Here is a 23,817-nt window from a genome sequence, read left to right as displayed (position 1 = left end):
GATTCGCCAGCGAGGAGCACCCTGCCTACAACACTAATACAAGCCACTGTTATCCATGAAAGACAAAGACCCAACGGAATGCGGATCATATGGGCACATTTCGCTGCTCAACATAGATGTGAAAATACTCACAAATGTCCTGGCCAAGAGACTGGAGAACCGCGTAACAAAGGTGGTCACAGAGGGCCAGACGGGCTTTGTCAAGGGTAGACAGCTAACGGCAAACATCAGAGGGCTGCTGAATGTGAAACTGACTCCATCCGGGCAGAGACACCTTGATTGATTGATATTGATTGATTGATATGATCACCTGAGGTGATCACATACCTGGGCATAGAAAAGGCCTTCGACAGAGTCAAATGGAAGTACCTCAGAGGTACTGAACTGGTTTGGGCTGGGGACAGGGTTCACCTTATGAGTGAAACTCTTGTACAACACGCCCAAGGTGAGCGTTCAGACCAGCACCACCAGGTCTAAATACTTTCAGCTGCATAGAGACACCAAGCAGGGATGCCCACTATCCCCACTCCTGTTCGCCCGAGCAATCAAACCCCTGATGATCACTCTGCAGAACGCAGGATGCTAGAAGGGCATTCGAAGAGGGAGCAGGGAGCATAGAGTCTCACTCTATGCGGATGAACTGCTCCTCTACATCTCGGACACGCAGAACAGCAGGAAAGTAATCATGAAGCTCCTGGAAGAACGTGGGGACATCCCGGGCTACAAAACCAACTTTGGCAAGAGCGAGGCATTTCCGGTGAACCCGAATGGGGCGGGGACAGAACCGAGGGTCTACCTTTGCATCTAGCCCAAAGCGAATTCCACTATCTAGGGATCCAGATAGCTCCACGACTGGACATAGATCCACAAGTGGAATCTGACCAACCAGTCTGGCGGAGAAAGTCAAAGAGGACCTACAGACATGGGATGCACTCCCGCTCTCCCTGGTGGGGTGGATGCAGATGAACAAGATGAATGTACTGTCAAGCTTCCTATTCCTGTTTAGATCCATACCAATCTTCATCTCTAAGGACTTTTTACAAGGAATAAACAAAATGATCAAGGTGTTTGTGTATGTGTGTGGGGTAGGGTGGGAATGGGAATGAATCCAAGAATTCCCAAGATTACACTGCAGAAGAGAAGAAAAATGGGCAGCCTGGCCCTTCTGGACATGCAATACTTCCACTGGTGTAATGGGAGTGTCCCTTTAAGAAATGTTTTTGTCTTATCACATGGATTCAGTGATGTCATTGTGTAGGTGGAGCTGGACTGTGGCTCTATGAGATTTTACTATTGTTTTGGGTTAGGACTGGTTTTCAATTGCATAGGTTGAAAGAAATGTTTTTCTCTATCTTCATTTTAAAAGCTGTTTCCAGACAGCTTGGTAACTTGAAAGTGATCATTGCTTTCTGGAAGGAATTTAAATCTGTTGTTTGAAAAGGAGAACAGAGTATCAATAACAAGTCTTAGAACAGTGAGAATGCTATGTGCTGAGCCACACCTTTAAAAAGGGGTTTCCGGTTTAACTTGGATTTTGTTATTAAATTAGAACAGTTATGGGGGAATTCATTAAGGGTTATGCAGAGATTACTGTAGCGGTTTGTATTTGCAATTGATAAAAGCTCTTGCTATGTGTGTTTATACAAATGTTAACTAAGTTCTTAGAATAAAGCTTGTTATTTTGATTAAAAGGACCTAAAAAGTCTGTTGAATAACACCTGAAAGGCTGGCTCGTGCTCAACATAGCCAAAATCTCAGTTGCAGGTCCGGTGAACTCCATAATATACTTTTGGATTTTTCTGAATCCTAGCCCATAACCCTGGGCAGCCACAGCCGAAAGAGTGAGGGGATGGGTAAGGGAACTGAATACGAAATGGGTGAGGCTGGAGGAGTCCTCCTGTAAGGGAACCTCTGAGCCCTCCTCAAAGCAGTGCTCTAATCACCACCAGCAAAATACACGTCCAGCCCAGTGCTGGTAGCCATATTGAAAACATGGAACCAGATTAAATATTTCAGCTTAACCAAGATGTCTACCATGCCCCAATCCGCGGTAACCACAAATTCCCACCAGCCATGCTAGACCCCACTTTTAAGACGTGGAGACAGGATGGGGGGGGGGGGGGGGGGGGGGAAGAGAGTGGTCGGGACATTTACATGGGGGACAGACTTGAAACCCTAGAACGAACGGAAAGACTGGAACTTCTGAACGGCAGGAACTCCGACACTTACAAATCAAAAACCTCTCCACAAGGAGACGACGAGGAACCCTCAGTCCCCGAGAGGCACATTGTGGGAGGAACAGTTGGATGTGGACAGTAAGGAGAAGGGGAACTGTGGGGATATGTATGGCCGACTGCTGGAAAGGGCAAGAACATCATTAGATGGGGCAAGACAGAAATGGGAGGACGAAGCTGGGATAAAGTTGGGTGGGGACTCTGGAGTGAAGCACTAAGTAGGGCCAACTCCACCTTCTCCTGCACAAGGCAAAGCCTCATGCAGTTTAAAATGCTGCACAGAGCGCACTTAACCAGAATGAACAGGTTCTTCCCGGAGGCAGAGGATAAACATGAACGGTGTCAGGGAGGCCTGGCCAACCACACCCACATGTTTGGCCTGTCCCAGACTTGGAACATAGAATGTACAGTGCAGAAGGAGGTCATTCGGCCCATCGAGTCTGCACCGACCCACTTAAGCCCTCACCTATCCCCCGTAACCCAATAACCCCTCCAAACCTTGTTGGTCACAAAGGGCAATTTATCATGGCTAATCCACCTAACCTGCATGTCTTTGGGCTATGGGAGGAATCAGAGCAACCAGAGAAAACCCACGCAGACACGGGGAGAATGTGCAGACTCCGCACCGACAGTGACCCAGCGGTGAATTGAACCTGGGACCCTGCCGCTGTGAAGCCACAGTGCTATCCACTTGTGCTACCCACTTGTTGGGTTATAGATAGTCTTCTTTGAGGCGATGTCCAAGGTTGTGCGGGTGAGAGTGGAGCCGTGCCCTAAAGTGGCAGTCTTTGGGGTGTCGGACCAGCCAGAATATATAAGGGGAGAGGGCCGATGTCCTTGCTTTTGTTTCATTAATCGCACGCCAGTGAATTCTGCTCAACTGGCTATCAGCAGCACCACCTACAGCTGCCGACTGGCTGGTAGACTATCGGAATTACTCCACCTGGGCCATCCGAGGGTCGGACAAGAGCTTCCACAAAGCATGGAAGCTATTCATCAGCCTGTTCCAAGACCTGTTCGAAACCAATAGTGATTAGGAAGAAAGGAGGGGAGACAAGATCGCACAGAGCAGAGAACAGGGGGAGGGCAAGGAGGGAACCAGCTAAGTAACTGGAAGGGAAATGGGAAAAGAGCCATGTGGGGGAGGGGACAGAGAGAGCTCTCTCCTCTTGCCCCACCCCCCGGCGAAGCCACAGAACAGCAGAATCACAAAATGAAAGAATCAAGCGGAAGATGGAGCCCAGGATGGAACCCGACCTTCAACGGGGGAGGGGGAGCAAGGAAAGGGGGAGGGCCGATAAAGGAGTACATGCACAATTGTACATGGAATATGTTTTGCACGTCTAATTGTTAATCAAACTCTTCATCACCATCTTTAAAACTCTAGCTCACACTGTTTTTCCTTTGTTGCATTTATCAGGTAATTGCAAAACTGAGTGGTTTGACCGCGATAACCCATCAGGGAAAGGGGATTATGAAGATCTTTTCAATCTCCGCAAAGAATATCCTAGTCAGATCTGCAGCATACCAACTGCCTGTGAAGTGGAGACCACATCAGGAATTCCCGCCTCAAACACCGGAGACAACATTCCTCAGTAAATAATGATTCCTTTCAGCTTCTTTGATATTTTGGGCTTGATTTTAAGTTCCCGACATGCTGGGAGCGGAGAGGTTGCGCAAAGAGGGGTGGGGATGGGAATCAGGGCAGGGAAAACCTAGAAGTAAGTTCAGTATTTGTGTTAGTGGCTACTGCATTACTGTAGAGTTTCTGACCGCATTATTAGGAACAGGGTGGTGATGAGGCAACTTCAATTTTCATATTTAAAGGAAGATTCCAAAGCTGCAGTATGATTGCAGTATGCAGTATTGCCCCACTGATCTGCAGCTAAGTACTCTCCAGCTTATTGATCACAATAAAGTAGAACTGGGCCTAGAAAGGGCTAGTGAAAATGGATGTAAAAGTGGGATCTTGACTCATCGGATTTCCACCACTCCCTTGTTTTCCTCGGCCCTATCAGTCTGTGGCCCAAATGCTGTCTCGTTTCCTGTTGGTTAATTCTCCCCTGCACAGGTGTAGGAAGACCAGTCATTGCTTTGACTCTGGCGAGCGTCAAAAATCAGAGGATGTCAACCAAGAGCATCTCAGCAGTTGGGAGGGGATCTGAGCAATCGTCCCCTACTTGTGTTCATATTACAGGAGTTTCGTCGCATGGAACATCCAGGACAGCGGTGGGCAACCTGTCGCCTGGGGGTCATATGTGGTCCATTAAGATTCTGAGTGCATCCTACAAGACATTTTGTTCATCATTGCCCTGCTGGGACAGGACTTGCTGGAACAGGACCAGTTGAGAGGAGTGATGCTGTGAAAGCATGTTCAAGTACAGCCCCACTGGAGGCCGGAGTTGCAACACAAGTGAAATCAGATGGTATTTAAAAATACCTGATGTCCTCAGCTGAGGCCAATGAACTGCATTCACCAGGGTTGCCACATTCTGTTGATTTCCACATGCGTAGCTTTTTTCCGACCGGTGTGACTGAATTCATACGTATGGAAAGCAAGAACAAGTGAAGTGAGATGCCTGCGGATTGCTCATAACATTGACAGTGTGAGCCATGTGCTCCCTCTGTGTCCAATCAAGCTTGACTACTCCTTTTGCTTTTACCACTTGAAGTTGAAGACAATCCTATTAATATATGAATGATTAAGTATCTTCTATAACTAGTTATGAAATATTTGGTGTGTATTAAATGTATTTAATCTTATTCAAGGTCATAAAGTATTGAGCAAGCCCGGTTTCAATCTTGCAGCCCACGGAGATGAAGGAGGGCCACTCTTGTGGGCTCACTCACTTGCCTAGGTCATCCATCATTGTTCTGAAGAGGATAAAAAGAGATTTGTAGTTGTACTTTGCTGTGTTACACAATGTTAAATTAATTTGTTCCATTTTACTTTTGAGCCACTAATTATTATTTCTTACCATCAGTTTCCTGTCTGCTCATTTTTAGTTCCTGGATGACAAGTGGGCTTTTCACTTGTGATGATTGAGCAGATATGAATTGATTGTGAAAAATGGTGGTGCTCTGAAAGACAGCTTTGTGTTGGGGGGAATGGTCACAGAGGTGGCTGGAGGGGAGAGGAGGCAATGTTTCAATGTTGTTAGAGCCATTCCTTTTGATTTCCCTTTGTTCCCATTTCTTTGTTTTAGTATATTATTTTTGGTTCATGGACTCATCGGAGTGTATCTTTAAGCAGTAGACTTAAGCTGAGGCAGCATGCTAGTCAGGACAGTGTTGCTGGATATATGTTTTTGGGAAGGAGAATACAGACTCGTCAGCACACCTTGAAGGGAATAAGAGCTCTCTCTCTCTCTCTCTCTCTCTCTGCTGACGTGAAAACCGCTTTCTGCTAAAATTGGTGAGTGCTTGGCACACCTTTATGATGATCTTTACTTTACTTAAGATGATCTTGGAAAAAGTAGACATCCAATGGAGGGTGGGAGGGAGGGATTGCTGGAGTGGGGCAACTTGGAAAGGGGGTTGGATTCCGTAAGGGGCATGAGGTAGGCAGTTACATTTTTGTCAGTTTAATTATATTACTTTCAAAAAATAAAAGGTTATTTGTTTTACATTTTACAAACCTGATGACTTCAGTTTATTACGCTCTGCCACGGTCCACACGTATTTTAAAATAGCATCTAATTTCACTTGTGTTGCAACTTCAGCCTCAAATGGGGCTGCAATTGACTGTGCACTAACCCAGGGGCCGTGACGATGTGTTTTTCACATTGGCGGACTAGTGAAAGCAAAATAAACCTTGCAGGTCGCAGTGGCATTGAGGTAGTAATGACTGTTCATGGATTAGCCCTATTGCATTGTGTCACCCTCTTCCAAATTGTCTGACAAGGCTTGATGCTCTGTACTTTGTTCGTCTGCAAGTCCAAATCCTGATGCTGTCTAGTATTATGGACTGTGCAGGTTACCGTGACCATTCTGAAGATCCTGGCTGGTGCTTACTCAGGTCACCTTCCAAAATGCATACCCTCACACTTTTCAACATTGCATTCCATCTGCCACTTCTTTGCCCACTCTCCCAGCCTGTTCAAGTCCTTCTGCAGCCCACCTGCTTCCTCAATACTACCTGTCCCTCTACAGATCTTTGTATCACCTACAAACATAGCAACAGTGCCTTCAGTTCCTTGTTCCAGATCATTAAAGGTTGTGGTCCCAGCACTGACCCCTGAGGCACACCACCAGTCTCCGGCTGCCATCCTGAAAAAGACCCTTGCATCAGAACAGCATCATCAGCATGCTGCTGGTTCGTTCAATGTTGCATCAGATTGGCATAAAGACCGCCGCGAGAAGGGATCAAGGCAAAGTTGGGAGAGGGTATGGAGGAGGGGTTTTGGTGTGAAGTACTCCGGAGGGTGAATGCCTCCACCTCTTGTGCGAGGTTGGGCTGATAACAGCTGAAGGTGGTGTATAGAGCGCACCTTACAAGGGCGAGGATGAGCCAGCTCTTTTGAGGGGTAGAAGATGTATGTGAACGTTGTGTGTGTGTGGGGGGGCCACAAACCACATTCATATGTTTTGGTCCTGTCCAAAGCTTGAGGATTACTGGAATGAGGTGTTTATGGTCATCTCTAAAGTGGTGCATGTGAAACTGGACCCGAGCCCTCAGGAGGCCATATTTGGGTGTCGGACCAGCAGGGTTGGAAATAGGCGCAGAAGCAGATGTTGTAGCCTTTACCTCGTTGATCGCCCGAAGGCGGATTCTGTTAGGGTGGAGATCAACTTCTCCATCATGTGCCCTGACATGGCGGGGAGACCTGTTGAAATTCCTGAGGCTTGAAACGGTCAAATTTGAACCAAGGGGAAGGCTGGAGGGATTCTACAATTCATGGGCGTTATTCAATATGCGCTTTCGAGAATTGGATCACATCGAACATTACGGGGGTTGGGGGGACTGTATGTGTTAATGGTGACTCTGGGTGATTCCTGATTCCTCTTTGTCATTTGTTTCTGTTAACATGCGGGCTAATGTTTGGGGGTTTGGTGGGAGGATGGAATTATTGTATTGATATGGGGATTGACATTACATTTGTTACTGATTATTGTTTATTGTTGGGTGTAAATGTGGGAGAAAATGTGAAAAAGGAGAATAAAAAAATATTTTAAAAAAAGATTGGCATATAGACCATAAGACAGAGTAGCGGAATTAGGGGCCACTCGGCCCATCAAGTCTGTTCTGCCATTCAATCATGGCTGGTATTTTTCTCATCACCATTCTCCTGCCTTTTCCTCATAACCCCTGATCCCCTTATTAATCAGGAACCAATCTATCTCCTTCTTCCAGATCATTAATGTATATGTGAAAAGTTGTGGTCCCAGCACCGACCCCAACGGCACACCACTAGTTTCCGGCTGCCATCCTGAAAAAGACCCCTTTTATCCCCACACTCTGCCTTCTGCCAGTCAGCCAATCCTCTATCCATGCCAGGATCTTACCCTCAACACTATGGGCTCTTTACTTATTTAACAGTCTCCTATGCAGCACCTTGTCAAAGGCCTTCTGGAAATCTAAATATATCATGTCCACTGGTTTTCCTTTGTCTAACTTCATTGTTACCTCCTCAAAGAACTCTAACAGATTTGTCAAGACATGACATCCCCGTGACGAAGCCGTGCTGACTCAGTCCTATTTTAACATGCACTTCCAAGTACTCCGCGATCTCATCTTTAGTAATGGACTCTAAAATCTTACCAATGACCGAATCAGGTTAACTGACCTATAATTTCCTGTCTTCTGCCTCCCTCCCTTCTTAAACAGTGGTGTTATATTAGCCATTTTCCAGTCCTCTGGGACCCTTCCTACCTCCAGTGATTCCTGAAAGATCACCACCAATGGCTCCATAATTTGTTCAGCTATCTCTTTTAGAACCCTGGGGTGTAGTCAAAGGACACAGGAGCAGAATTAGGCCACTTGGCCCACTGAGTCTGCTCCGCCATTCAATCATGGTCCAGGTGATTTATCCAACTTCAGACCTTTCAGTTTCCCCAGAACCTTCCCCTTAGTGATGGCCACTACACTCGCCTCTGCCCCCTGGTTCTCTGGAGCTCTGGCATCCCACTGGTGTCTTCCACCGTGAAGACTAATGCAAAGTAACTATTCAGTTTCTCTGCCATTCCTTTGTTTCCTATTATTACTTCTCCAGCCACATTTTCCAGTCGTTCAATGTCTATTTTTGCCTCTCTCACCTTTTATATATTGAAAAAAAATCTTCGTATCTTCTTTTATATGACTAGCTAGCTTGCACTCATATTTGATCTTCTTCCCCCCTTATTGCTTTTTTAGTTGTCATCTGCTCACTTTTAAAGGCTTCCCAATCCACTGGCTTCTCACAAATCCTCACCATTTTGTATGCTTTTTCTTTTGCTTTTATGCTTTCATTGCATCACTCCTCTCAGCAGGTCCTGTTGCAGCAGGTCACAAATGTCTGCTGCAAACTGACATGATGAAATGCCCATCAGCCATGATTGAATGGCGGAGTGGACCCGATGGGCCGAATGGCCTTACTTCCACTCCTATGTCTTATGGTCTTATGGATGTGAGTCTCCTGAGTCACTGTTTTAGTAAAAAAAATATTATTGCATCCTCTATTTTATATTCAACAGGTGCAGCATAGTTTCTGGATTTATTTGTGTGAATGAAGAACAAGAAGATGGGGCATGTGAAGATTACAGAGTACGATTTACCTGCCCTGCATCTTTTTGTAAGTATTATGTTTAAGATGATTTACTGATTCTTACCTTCCACTTTGGAAATAATTACTTTTTGAAGTAGGCAAACAACACTCGATATTTTGCCAGATTGTTTTTACTATTTGGACCATGAACCTAGTGGTTGGATTTCTGTCTTATTGATTTTCAATGGTCTAGCACCAAACCACTCGATGACCCGCACAGCTATTGCTCCATCATCCTGCTTTCAATATCATCTAAGTTCCTGGTAACAATTAGTAAATCAACTATTATCAACATCAATAATTATTATTTTGTAAAACTGCAGAAGCAGTTATAGTTTGATATTAAGATTAACAATCCACTCAATGGTATCCTGCTGAAGAGACTGCCTCCCAATTAGAAAAATCCCATTAGCAATGCGTCCACCACATTCTCCAGATATAATAGGTAGACTGTTGAACAAGTGGCAAACCTTCTTGAAGTCAGCTCCACAAGCATTCTGTTGTTAAGGAAAACAGTCCCAACTTCTCTAATGTATTTGCATAATTGACATTCCTCATCCCTGAAACCATTTCGTGAATCTTTTCTGCATTCTCTCCATATCTTTCCTGAAGTACGACAACCAGAATTGAACACAATACTTCAGCTGAGGCTGAACTAATGTCTTATAAAAGTTCCACATAATCTCCTTGCTCTTGCACTCTTGTGCCCCAATAATAAAGGATACTGTATGTTTTATTGATCAATCTGTCCTACTTTCAGTGATTTATGCACATATACACCGTTACCACCACGTCCAGAGAGATGAACAAATTCCTCTCTCTTTCACCCTTGAAATTTCCTATATTTTTTTTCGAAGAGGTGACCAGGTGTGTAGATGAGGGACATTCATTTGACATAGTCTACTTGGGCTTCAGCAAGACTTTTGGTAAGGTCCCACATGGGGGACTGATAGCTAAGTGCCCATGGGATCCAAATAAATTTTACAGATTGGATCCAGAATTGGTTGAGTGACAAGAAACAGAGGATGATGGTAGAGGGGCGTTTTTCTGACTGGACGACGTCTGTGTCCAGTAGGGTTCCACAGGGATCAGTTTTGTGGCCCTGTTTTTGGTTTACATAAACGATTTAGACTTGAATGTAAGTGGGTTGATCAGTAAGTTCAGAGATAATACGAAAATTGGTGAGGTGGAACTAGTGAGGAGGATAGCCTTAGATTACAGGAAGATATAGGCAAGCTGGTCAGATGGGCTGATCATGAGCAAATGGAATTCAATTTGGTTAAGTGTGCTTGGGCAGGATAAAATAAGTAAGGGAATAAATGATAAACGGCAGGACCGTGGAAATCACCGAGGATCAGGGGGACCTTGGTGTGCATGTACACACACCCCTCAAGTTAGCAGGACATGGGGATAAACTGGCGAAGAAGGCATATGGTATACTTGCTTTTATTAGACGAGGCTTAGCAGGGAGGTTATGCCAAGTACACTTGAAAGTGTCTCAAATCCCTTGACAGCCTTTGAAATGCAAAACTCCCATTCAATTTTATTTTGAAAAAAATTTCCCTCCCAAGTGATTGACAATTTTATTAGTCCAGAGACAGGTGCTTGGTGGACTGTTGATCTATTGTTTCCTTCAGGCTTGAATAATTCTCAAGTAACCTGCTGCGATGTTAATCACAATTTTTATAAACATTTTGACTACCAGTTCCTCACCACGTCAAAAAGAGCTAAGTGGTTTCACTTCTTAATCACAGCAGAAAGAACTTGGCTCCTTTCATGTGGTAAGGTGTTGTCAATCATAGCAAGAGTGATCATAAAACATTGTTGCTAGCATCAAAGTAGTGTGCTTCTGATGCATTCAAGTGTGAAGGAAAAGATAAACAATCATAAAATTCATAGAATCATAGGATTCCGATAGTGCAGAAAGGGGGCATTCGGCCTATCAATTCAGCCCTGATCCTCTGAAAGAACACCCAGCCTAGGTCCACTACCCCACTCTATCCCACTAACTCCACCGAACCTACACATCTTTGTACTGTGGGAAGAAATCAGAGCACCCAGAGGAAACCCACACAGACACAGGGGGAAAGTGCAAACTCCTTAGTTTATGGGCCACACAGTCATTCAATGTCAGAATTGAACCTGGGTCCTGGCACTATGAGGCAGCAGTGCTAACCACTGTCACCGTGCCTTCTGACTAAGCACCTGTCTCTGGACTAACAAAACTGCCAGCTCGTGAAATGCATTCCTATGTGAAATTGAATAGAAGTTTAGCATTTCAAAGGCTGTCAAGGAATTTAAAGATCTTTGAAGTGTACTTTGCTTTTGAGGAAGCTTCTGACACTGGTAGCAGTTGATGCTTTAAAAACCTTTGGTTGAGGCAACAGATGTTTTGAACGATACGTGAAATGCAGTGGTCTTTCACTGTACTGCCTGGACTGCTCTTCAGTTTTCAGGGGGGGGTTAATGGGACTCTAATGGATGTGACGGATGGATATTATGATGAGGGAGACTGATTAGGCCAGCGGGGCAGGGGTGATCTTGGGCAACGGGAGAGGGTCACACTGAAGAGTTATGCACCATGTTATGGGCCAGGGTTTAGAGAACCACAAAGTGTATCATGGAGTTCACGTGACCCACAATTTTTAATAGATTGTGGTATGGGGAGCACACGGCCCACTCTACAGGTGTGGTACAGCAGAATTAGGAACGTATTTTTTAAAGCAAAACAACGTTTATTCTATGAACGTAAATTAAACTTTTTAAAACAAACAGTGAACATCTAAGCAACCATTAATTCAAATATGACCCCTGTAATGAACTGAAAATTGGCTTTATTGGTTGGCCAATTGGAGTATGAGCTCCCTCAATGATAGCTCATTGAGGGGGCCCATATAATCACCTGTGTAGGCTTTGTGAGCCAGTCTTAAGTTGACTGGACTGCAAGCAGTACTGTTTGTAGCTGCTCCTGTAATATCGTTATTGTAAATAAATATTGGTGTGGTGACGGAACTCCTGCCTCCCGTAGATTGCTAGTGGCGACAAGGTAAACTAAGAATTTTGCGGAGACCAGCTGCCGCACTCGGAGGGTAAGCCTTGCCATTTTAAAAATGCCGTTTTTTGGAAGGTTAGAGGCATTCGACCCGGCTATTGAGGACTGATCCCATTATGTGGAGAGAATGCGTTACTTCTTCCGGGCAAATGATATACTGACGGAGGAAAGGAGACAGCTTATCCTGCTGTCGGCGTGCGGACACTCAGCTTTTGTCATTATACGTAGTCTGACTTATCCCGATGCGCCGGACACGAAAACTTTCCAAGAAGTAACGGAATTAGTGAAAGAACACTATGACCCAAAACCACCCCTCATTTTGCATAGGTACAGATTCTACACAGCGAAGCGGGAAGACAGGGAGTTAGTCATGAATTTCTTGACCCGCCTGAGAAGGCTAGCGGAAAAATGTGAGTTCGGCCCGACGCTAAATTAAATGCTTCGGGACCGGTTAGTGTGTGGTATAAACGACCTCACAATACAGAAACGCCTGTTGGCAGAAACGGAGCTAGACTGCAGGCAGGCGTTACAGCTCTCACTGTCCCTAGAAAAGGCAGCAAGTGGGGCGCAGGAACTACAGGGCACGCCAATGGAGGTAGATACCTGTGAAAGGGACTACCACAACGGGTCCTGCTGCCAGATAGCCGCCCTCAGGAAAAACCTGAGGAATAGAGGGAAAAAAGAAAACCCCAGAACTGCCCCCAAGTCTGCCAGGACTAACTGGAGACAGAGAGAAGTACCGGCTGAGGCTCCCCCAACAGAGAAGAAGCGTTTCTGGCACCAGACAGAGTGGGGTAACAACGACAGAAACCCTAGAAGGAGGTGGCAAAAGAGGAATAGCAGGTGGGGACGCAGTGAAGTACACAACCTAGACGCCCCATCCTCCTCCGAAGAGGAACATTTATATAATATTGCAACGAAGAAAGCAGAACCCATTAGGATTACCCCACGGGTGAACGGGCCGACAATAATGGAAATAGACACGGGTGCGGCCGTATCAGTAATGGGAGTGGCAGCATTTAGAAAAATCAAAGATGGACTCCAGCCACTAACCCTAACAAAAACATTGACGAAACTTAAAACCTACATGGGAGAACTGCTGGAAGTTCTAGGCACGACTCATGTACCCGTGGAATATGAGAAACAATTGCTCAGATTACCGTTCACTATAGTAGAGGGCTCCAGACCGAGCTTAATTGGACGGAACTGGCTGAAAGACCTAAAATTAGATTGGATGAAAGTTTTCCAGAGTGGAAGCAGGCAGTTGAGTGGAGTACTCCAAAAATACCCGGAGGTCTTCCAGGAAGGTTTGGGGGAAATCATAGGCGCCAAAGCAACGTTGCACGTGGACCCAGAAGCCCTTCCAAAATTTTGTAAGGCCAGGCCGGTACCTTTTGCATTAAGGAAGAAAATAGAGGTCGAAATAGAAAGGTTACGGCGCGACAGCATTATCAGACCAGTACAGTTCTCGGAATGGGCAGCGCCGGTGGTACCAATTTTGAAGCCAGACGGCTCGATACGTCTCTGTGGAGATTTCAAACAGACGGTAAACAAATACGCACTGCTAGACAAATACCCAATCCCGAAAATCGACGACCGATATGCCAAATTGGCAGGTGGGCTTTTGTTCCCGAAACTGGACATGAGCCACGCCTACCTGCAGTTAAAACTGGACAAGGGCTCCCAGATGTTTGCTACGATCAACACCCTTTAGGGTCTTTTTCGTTATACTAGGCTACCTTTCGGAGTGTCATCAGCCTGCGCTATATTCCAGCGTACGATGAAAAATATTCTGCAGGGACTACCGCAGGTGGTGATTTATTTCAACAATGTCTTAATCACGGGTAGGACAAACAGGGAACACTTAAGGAACCTGGAGGAAGTGCTCAGGCATTTCGCAAAGGCAGGCGTACAGCTAAAAAGGGAAAAATGTGTTTTTCTGGCCCCACAAGTGACGTACCTGGGATATAAAGTAGAGTCAGGCTTACATTCATTAGAAGACAGAGTAAGGGCAATAAAAGAAGCCCCAGCTCCCACCACGGACCAGGAGTTACGATCATTTCTAGGGTTGGTAACCTATTATATGGAAAATGTATTGAAAATAGGGCGTCCATCCTAGAACCCCTCCACCAGCTACTAAAGGGGCAAGAATGGAAATGGTCCACCCGCCAAAACCGAGCATTTAGGGACATTAAGGAACAGCTGTCATCTGAAAATGTCCTAGAGCATTATGAACCAAGGAAAGAGTTGGTGGTCATTTGTGATGCATCTCCCTACGGGGTAGGAGCCGTCTTAGCCCATAGGGGAAGGAATGGGGAAGAAAGGCCAATAGCCTATGCTTCGAGGACCTTGGCGATGGCTGAGAGGAAGTACGTCCAAATCGAGAAGGAAGGACTGCCGGTGATATTCGCAGTAAAAAAATTTCACCAGTATCTGTACGGGAGGAAATTCACCATAGTGACGGGCCATAAGCCATTATTAGGGTTATTAAAAGAAGACAAGTCAATACCCCCGATTGCATCAGCTAGAATCCAATGCTGGGTATTGCCACTGGCGGCATATAGATATGGTCTGGAGCACCGACCGGGAACGCGAGTAGCACATGCAGATGCTTTGAGGAGACTTCCCCTCCCGGACACTCTGCCGCAAATACCAAAAGTAGAGGAGACAGTAATGACTCTAAATATTTTGGATACCCTACCAGTAGACGCACAACATATTTGGTTGTGGACGCAAAAAGACCCAGTTTTAGCGAAGATGAAGCATTTACTGCTAACAGGGGAACTGGAAAGACCAGTGGAGCCCCAGATGCACCCATACTGGCGCAGAAGGGACCAAATAACCGTAGAAGACGGTATCCTATTATTGGGAGCCCGGGTAATCGTCCCAGCTCAGGGCCGTCAGGCAATCTTAACTGGAGTTACATCACGGACACCCAGGGGTGTCTAAAATGAAGATGCTAGCTCGAAGCTACGTTTGGTGGCCAGGTTTGGACACAGACATAGCAGCCTTGGTACGTCGTTGCCAGAAGTGCTAACAGGGGCAAAGAGTGCCACCAGCGGCGCCATTGCACCCGTAGGAATGGCCAGGCAGCCCGTGGACCCGCCTGCATATTGACCATGCCGGCCCTTTCATGGGCTCAATGTTTTTGGTGATAGTGGACGCCCACTCCAAATGGTTGGACGTCCACCGGGTAAACACAGCAAGCACAGCATCGACAATTGAAAAGCTCAGGGCCTCGTTTGCAACACATGGACTTCCGGGGGTATTGATGTCGGACAACGGAACGGCATTCACAAGTGGGGAATTTGGAAAATTCCTGAAGGAAAACGGAGTCCGTCACATCAAAACGGCCCCTTACCATCCAGTGACCAACGGCCTGGCAGAGAGAGCGGTCCAGACACTTAAAGCGGGCCTCAAGAAGCAGCCGGCAGCGTCAATAGACACAAAGCTCTCCCGCTGGCTGATTGATTATAGGACCACACCGCATTCCACAACGGGCATACTGCCAGCTGAACTCTTAATGGGAAGGCGGCTGCGAACGAGGCTGAGTCTCCTTTTCCCCAATTTAACGGGGAAAGTGGAGAAACAACAGGAGGCCCAACGCAGGGGGCATGATAATAGTTGGCAGCAGAGACATTTCCAGGTGGGGGCACCGGTTTGGGTCAAGAATTATGGGAATGGACCAACGTGGGTCAAAGGCACGGTAGAGTCCCAAACAGGGCCCATATCCTATCAGGTTTCAATAGGAGGTAAGATGCTGAAGAAACACCTAGACCAAATAAGGGCAGCGGAACCACACCTGGAGGCAGGCAAAGCAGGACCGCCTCCAGCTGGGATAGCCCAGACGGAAATGATACCCACACCCCAGCCCCGAGCAATTTCTCCAGACCCCGTCATCCAGTCATCAGAGTCGGAGATGGACACACTCGACGAGGCTGCCGCGACACCTCTCCCCGAGGAGGAGGAAGAACAACTTCCAAGGAGGTCGTCAAGGAAAAGACGGGCACCTATAAGGTAAACCCCGCCCACTTCGGAGAACGATCCGGCGGACGACACAGAAGTGACAGACCTAGACATGAGGAGCAGGAAGAAGCTCAGAGGAATGCCAGCTGGTAGGAATTCCTTGGACCTTGGGGGGAGGGGTGTAATAAACTCCAATTGGCTTTATTGGTTGGCCAATTGGAGTATGAGCTCCCTCAATGATAGCTCATTGAGGGGGCCCATATAATCACCTGTGTGGGCTTTGTGAGCCAGTCTTAAGTTGACTGGACTGCTAGCAGCACTGTTTGTAGCTGCTCCTGTAATATCGTTATTGTAAATAAATATTGGTGTGGTGATGGAACTCCTGCCTCCCGTGGATTACTACAACCCCAAAGACTACAACGCCAAGTAACCCCGTAAGCTGTCCTTTTAACATCCAAAAGACTTAACAAACCTTCAAACAGGAGCACATTAGGTTTTACATTCAATACTGAGACCTTTTACAATTCTGGGTTCACCAAATGATCCATAGATAGTCTTTGGATGGCAGAGAACAGCAGTACAGCTGCTTTGTCTAACTCCAGATGCAGCTCACTGAAAAACACACACACCCAAGCTTTTTCTCAAACTGAAACTAAAAAGCAGTAGTAGAGCTCAGCTCCACCCGCACTCTGACATCACTCCAGTAACATGAGCAGCTCCATTTCTTTAAGGTACATTTATAAAAGGTACTCTCACATGACACCTCCACCCAAGGAAAAAAAATAAACCATCACTTCAAGATGGTTTCATTTTTCAACTTTGCACTATCCTTTAAGAAATGCACACAGTAAATATACGTGTTTGTTCAAAAAACAGCAGGCACAAACAGGTATAATAATATAGTTCATTTTTTTCTGTTCTTTTTCCTCCAACTGAAATCCTTTCCTATTGACAGTCTCTTTGAACAAGAAGGTCTCTGCACGATCCGTCCATTTCTCTATGCCTCGGCATTTCTCTTGAAAGTCAGGTTCTTTAGTTCAATCTGATCACAGAGTCCCTTACAATTCTCCAACAAATGCGCATTGGTTATCACAGCTTTCAGGCAGTTAAATGCCTGTTGAAACTCCGCTGTCCATTGAAATTTTCGACGTTTCTTCAGCAAGTCCATCAGTGAAGCAATCATACTCCAAAACCTTTGCACAAATATTCGATCAAATCCACTCATGCCAAGAAAATGCATTATTTCCCTTTGTCTTGAGGATATCGACACCTCCTCAAGGAAAGTGACTTGGGCTTTTCTAAATTCACATTTGGCTATGTGTATCACCAAACCTGCCTCCTGAAGTTGATCGAATAATTCCATCAGATGTTTCAAATGTTCTGTCCAAATCTGGCTGAAAATTACCAGATCGTCGATGTATACAGCACAATCGGGTACTCCTGAAACCGTTGAAATGTGGCTGGGGCGTTTTTCATGCCAAGTGGCATGACTTTGGATTATTATATACCATCTGGAGTTACAAAAGCTGAAATCTCCTTCGCCCATTTCGGATAAAGGTACCTGCCAGTAACCTTTAAGTAAATCCAGTTTGGAAATAAAAACTGATTGTCCCACTTTCTCAATGCAATCCTCTAAATGTGGGATAGGATAAGAGTCCACTCTTGTAACTGCATTAACCTTTCTATAGTCCACACACAACTGTTGGGTATCGTCTGGTTTAGGCACCATCACTATGGGTGAACTCCATTGGCTGCAACCCACTTCAATTGTGCCATTTTTAAGCATACTTCCAATCTCTTTATTAACCAGTGCCAATTTAAAAGGGTTAAGTCTATATGGATGTTGTTTGATTGGAACAGCATTTCCCACATCTACATCATGTATAGCCATTTTAGTACATCCCAATTTATATCTACAAACTTGCCCATGTGATATCAATAACTCTTTCAGGTCAGTACATTTTTCCTCTGGAAGGTAACTTAACAATTTATCCCAATTTTTAAGAAAATCCTCGTTTTACAATTTACTTTGAGGTATGTCAAATTCAGTCATCGGGATTAGGTTCGTCACTTTGAGTTAGAATCATTAAACCAACCTCCTTTTTCTCTCCTTCCCTTTCAAAGTACCTTTAAAGCATATTTACATGACACACTCGGTGAGTCTTCCTTCTATCTGGTGTTTTTAACCACATAACTCATCTCGCTTAATTTCCTTTCAATCTGATAAGGTCCACAAACCTAGCTGTTAAAGGCTCACCTACCACTGGTAACAACACTAAAACTTTATCTCCACTGGCAAAACTACGAACTTTGGATTTCTTGTCCGCTACCTGTTTCATCACATGTTGTGCAACTTTTAAATGTTGTCTAGCCAATTCACCTGCTCCATTTAACTGTTTCTTAAAATTTGACACGTAATCCAACAATGTAATTTACGATTTCTCACCCACCAATTTTTCCTTAATCAACTTATGTCGTCCTCTTACCTCATGACCAAAAATTAGTTCAAAAGGACTAAATTTGGTTGATTCATTAGGAGCATCCCTGATTGCAAACAGTACGAATGGGATTCCTTTATCCCAATCCTCTGGATAATCTTGACAATAAACCCTCAATATTGTCTTCGATGTCCGATTCTAATGCTTCCTGTGATTCTGAATGGTACGCAGTTGATTTAAATTGTCTTATTCCTAAGCTATCCATTACTTCTTTGAATAACTGTTGACGTAAAATTTGATCCTTGATCCGATTGTATTTCTGTGGGTAGTTCATATCTTGTAAAGAATTTAAGTAACTCCTCCACAATCTTTTTAGCTGTAATACTACGTACTGGAATGGTCTCTGGAAACCTAGTAGACACAAAACTCTGCCAATTTTCCTGAACTAAAACTATTCGCCTCATCCTCCACCTGTTCTTTTTCTTCTTCAACCATCTGATCAAAATCTTTTCTGATAATTGTACTTCAACTTTGTCTTCACTCTCTGATTTCTCCTCGTCTTAACTTGTGACTTTGCGACCTTGTTAGTGCACCATCAGGAAAAATCCCAGGATAATCGTCCTTCAACACTTCAGTTGTTTGATTTTCCATGGCTTATCAACCACAGTAGCATCACTCCCACTTGCGATCCAGCTATATCATTACCTAAGATAAACTGTATTCCTGGACAAGATAGTTTCTCTATTACTCCTACTACCACTTCACCACTCTTTCCTGTACTTTCCAACCTTACCTGATATAATGGAACCCTACTCCTATCACTCTGAATTCCACATATTACCACCATTTCTGGTCACATTCTTCCCAAACTACATAACTCTTCATCTCTTACCATTAATGACTGACTAGCTCCCGTATCTGTTAAAATTGTGACTTCTTTATCTGCGCCTCCTGATACACATGAGTAAACTTTACCCACACAAGTAAATTCTTTAAAGAGATCTGGCACATTCTTATCAATCACCTCTTGATCAGGCTGTACAGTCTTTTGCACCTCCTTCGCTTGCCTTGTACTTTCCTTCCCAGTGCTTTTCTTCAATCACCAACACTGACTTTACATGGCCTAGTTTATGACAGTGAAAACATTTGAAACTTTTCATTTCTTTTCTACCCTCCTGGATTTCTTTTTTAATCTGAAGTACTCTCTTTATTATCTCCTATCAGATCACCTTTCCCACTTGAGTATTTCTCATGTCACCAGTTTCGATCCTTCACAGACTGAAATTGATGTCGGAAACCAAGCTTTGATGAAATGAAAAACAAAAATGAAAATCGCTTATTGTCACGAGTAGGCTTCAATGAAGTTACTGTGAAAAGCCCCTAGTCGCCACATTCCAGCGCCTGTCCGGGGAGGCTGTTACGGGAATCGAACCGTGCTGCTGGCCTGCTTGGTCTGCTTTAAAAGCCAGCGATTTAGCTGAGCGAGCCAGATTTATGAACTAATTCATAATCATCTGCCATTTCTGCTGCTAACCTCGCAGTTTTAACCCTCTGCTCTTCCACATGCGTTCTCACTACATCAGGAATTGAATTTGTAAACTCATCCAAAGTACAATTTCTCTGAGAGCTTCATACGTTTGGTCTATTTTCAAAGCCCTTATCCACCTATCAAAATTACTGTTTGAGCCTTTCAAACTCCATGTGTGTTTGATCAAATTCTTTCCTTAAATTTCTAAACCTTTGTCCGTAAACTTCAGGCACTCGTTGATATGCATCTAAGATGGATTTTTTCACCTCCCCATACGTCTCAGATACCTCCTCCGGTAGTGATGCAAACACTTCACTAGCCCTACCTACCAGCTTTGTTTGAATCAGTAATACCCAATGTCCTGTGGACATTTCATTTGTTTAGCTACTTTCTCAAATGAAGTGAGAAAGGTTTCTACCTCCTTCTCGTTAAACCTTGGCAATGCTTGAACATATTTATATAGATCCCCAACACGCCTTAGACTATGACGCTCTTTCTCACTCTCCTCATCACCATCATCCAACTGTACGTTTCCCTTTACGTCTGCCAATTTTAGCTGACTTATATTTCATAGCCATTTTCTGAAGTTTAAACTCTCTCTTTTCCTCTTTCCTCTCTATCTCTTTCTTTTTGTTCTGCAAGGGCTATTTTTTCTTTCTTCTCTCTTCTTTTTTTCCTCCAATCTGTATCTCCCTCTCTCTTTTTCTCTCATTGCATATTCAAGCTGCTTTAATTCTTTTTCATGTTCAAGTTGCTTAATCTGCAACTGGATCTTTGCCATTTCTAATGAGTCTGAATGTATCTCAGGCAAATTTAAATGCTTAGCCACCGCCATAATTACCTCATCTTTTCCCAGTTTGTCAGGTTGTGTTAACTGCAATGTTTCTGCCAAATCTAAAAGTCTGTTTTTAGTCTCTGTACGTAAGGTACTGCGTGTGACCGTCTCCTCCCCCAAAAACCCCTGACCTCTGAAAGAGCCATTGTCCACAACACATTCCCCACTTAAACTAAAATACCACACCTGAAAAGCAACCACAACATGCTCACCCCTCACTTAAGCCAATACTATAGATAGACTTTTATTCCCCTTGAGCCCCCAATTGTTATGGGTCAGGGTTTAGAGAACCCCAAAGTGTATCATGGAGTTCACCTGACCCACAATTTTTAATAGATTGTGGTGTGGGGAGTACATGGCCCACTCTACAAGTGTGGTACAGCAGAAATGGAAAAGTATTTTTTAAAGCAAAACAATGTATATTCTATGAACACAAGTTAACCTTTTTAAAACAGTGAACATCTAAGCAACCATTAATTCAAATACGACCCCAAAGACTATAACCCTAAGTAACCCTGTAAGCTGTCCTGTTAACATCCAAAAAACTTAACAAACCTTGAAACAGGAGCACATTAGGCTTTACATTCAATACTGAGACCTTTTACAATTCTGGGTTCACCAAATGACCCACAGATAGTCTTTGAATGGCAGAGATCAACAGTACAGCTGCTTTGTCTAACTCCAGATGCAGCTCACTGAAAAACACACACACCCAAGCTTTTTTTCAAACTGAAACTAAAAAGCAGAAGTAGAGCTCAGCTCCACCCACACACTGTCATCACTCCAGCAACATGAGCAGCTCCATTTCTTAAAGGTATATTTCTTAAATACCCATTTCTTAAAGGTACTCTCACATGACAACCGACACCCCTTGACCCACCTCGGGGTCCACCACATCAATGCCACACTTGGGCAAACGTGCATCGAAGCTCGCCTGGTGGATTTCCCTGTGTGGGTCGGTGCATAACGAGAAAGGGGGGAGGTTGAATCGGGCTGAAAGTCTGTTGAATATATTGAAATAGATGCAAATCACTGAATTGCATTTCTATTTTGTTGAAGGGCACTGGAGCTGCTGCCCCAATGCTCGGGGAGATCCCTCAGGTGGGCTTTGTCGGGGGTTGCTGAATCCTTTTAGGTCGGGGGCTGCCCTGGGCCGGGGGGTCCTTCAAGCCACCTTTAAATATTGTGGAGACCTTTAACACAGACAACTACAGCTGGTTCGGTGCTGAACATCACTTTAACTCCCTTTGACTGTCTACTGCCTCCAGCTTTACAGCTGAAGGCTATTGCTAGTAAGGATTTGGCCTTGTTAGTTGTGAGAGTACTTCACAGCTCCAGATTGTTTTCTGCTTGCTCCTACTAGTGGCTGCAGATACCTGGAGGCTGCTGTTGCCGTTTCCTTCTTTTTCTATAGCTAGAAAGGAGAATTTTTTGAAAGATGTCTGGGTCCTGGAACACTGGGCTCAGAGGGATGTATGAGTCAAGGAAGGCAATCCGGTTTGAAGCAAGAAGCCGGTGCAGGACCAGGTGCACAGCATTATTCCAAATGGGCCACCTGCTAACGCCATTGAAGAAATGCTTTTGCAGATTGCTGATGCTTTTTTTGTTGGTGTGGCGAGTGCTGCATGTAACTGGCACGTCACCGGAGGTTAAATACGCTGAAAGTCAAGGATTTTCAACTGTACCTTGAGCGCCAGTAGAATATGTCGCCCTTTCCTGCTTATTATGGGTTATCTTCTCCTGTAGGGACAAAGGAGAGCATTGTGAGCCACCAGCTTGCTGACTAAGAAGGGTCTGTAGCCTGGACATAAAGGACTTGTGCTAGTGGGTGCCAGTGGGTTTTGCGGAGCGAGCACGAAGATCAGATGTGGGGATGGTGGGAGGTGGACGAAGGAGCTGCACTCACCTGATGAAGAAGCTGCGCTCTGCAAGCTAGTAATTCCATTTAAACCTGTTAGACTTTAAAGCAGGCAGCCAGCAGAGAAATTGCGCAAATCAGAGATACCAGAGGCACGTTGGAAACAGAACCAGAGAGGATTAACAAAACCTTCAAGGCCTTCTACCAAGAGCTGTACACCTCAGAGCCCCCAACGGGGAAGGCTGGGATGAACCGGTTTCTTGACGGACTGGACATACCAGTTGTGGGAGAGGGCAGAAAACGGGATCTGGAAGCACCACTAGCACTGGGAGAGATCATGGAGAGCATTAGCTCCATGCAGGCGGGGAAGGCGCCGGGACCGGACGGATTCCCGGCGGACTTCTACAAAAAATTTGCGACAGCGCTGGCCCCGCACCTGCGGGAGATGTTCACAGACTCGCTAGCTAGGGGCACGTTGCCACCCACGTTAGCACAGGCCTCAATCTCGCTGATACCTAAGAAAGACAAAGACCCAACGGAATGTGGGTCATACAGACCCATATCTCTGCTGAATGCAGACGCCAAAATACTGGCCAAAATCCTAGCCAAAAGGCTAGAAGACTGTGTACCTGAGGTGGTCACAGAGGACCAGACGGGCTTTGTCAAAGGTAGACAGCTTACCGCGAACATCAGGCGCCTGCTGAACGTGATAATGACCCCCTCCGGGGAGAGAACACAAGAGGTGATCGTCTCCCTGGACGCAGAAAAGGCCTTCGACAGAGTCGAGTGGAAATACCTCATAGAGGTACTGGAGCGGTTCGGGCTTGGAACAGGGTTCACCGCTTGGGTAAAGCTCCTGTACAACGCTCCCATGGCGAGTGTACAGACCAACAATACCAACTCCCAATACTTCCAGCTGCACAGGGGCACCAGACAAGGATGCCCACTGTCCCCGCTGCTGTTCGCACTAGCAATTGAACCGCTAGCAATCGCGCTCAGGGCAGCAAAAAATTGGAGGGGGATCCGAAGGGGAGGTAGAGAGCACAGAGTCTCACTCTATGCGGATGATCTGCTCCTCTATATCTCGGACCCACAAAGCAGCATGGACGGAATCATCGCGCTCCTGAAAGAGTTTGGAGCCTTCTCGGGCTACAAACTCAACA

At 45.2% G+C, this 23,817-nt stretch overlaps 1 protein-coding gene across 3 annotated transcripts in view; it reads left to right on the top strand.

Annotated features, from left to right (window-relative positions):
• Positions 1–23,817, top strand: part of si:dkey-205h13.2 — a 367,663-nt gene that overhangs the window by 226,876 nt on the left and 116,970 nt on the right. For all 3 annotated transcript variants that reach the window (XM_038773572.1, XM_038773573.1, XM_038773571.1), the window contains 2 exons: positions 3,655–3,829; positions 8,907–9,004. In XM_038773572.1, coding sequence (XP_038629500.1) covers positions 3,655–3,829; positions 8,907–9,004 — 273 coding nt within the window. The remainder of the gene's footprint in view (positions 1–3,654; positions 3,830–8,906; positions 9,005–23,817) is intronic.

Source organism: Scyliorhinus canicula, chromosome 16 (assembly GCF_902713615.1).
Source record: "Scyliorhinus canicula chromosome 16, sScyCan1.1, whole genome shotgun sequence".
NCBI classification, from domain to species: Eukaryota; Metazoa; Chordata; class Chondrichthyes; order Carcharhiniformes; family Scyliorhinidae; genus Scyliorhinus; species Scyliorhinus canicula.
This window is presented reverse-complemented; position numbering and strand designations above follow the sequence as displayed.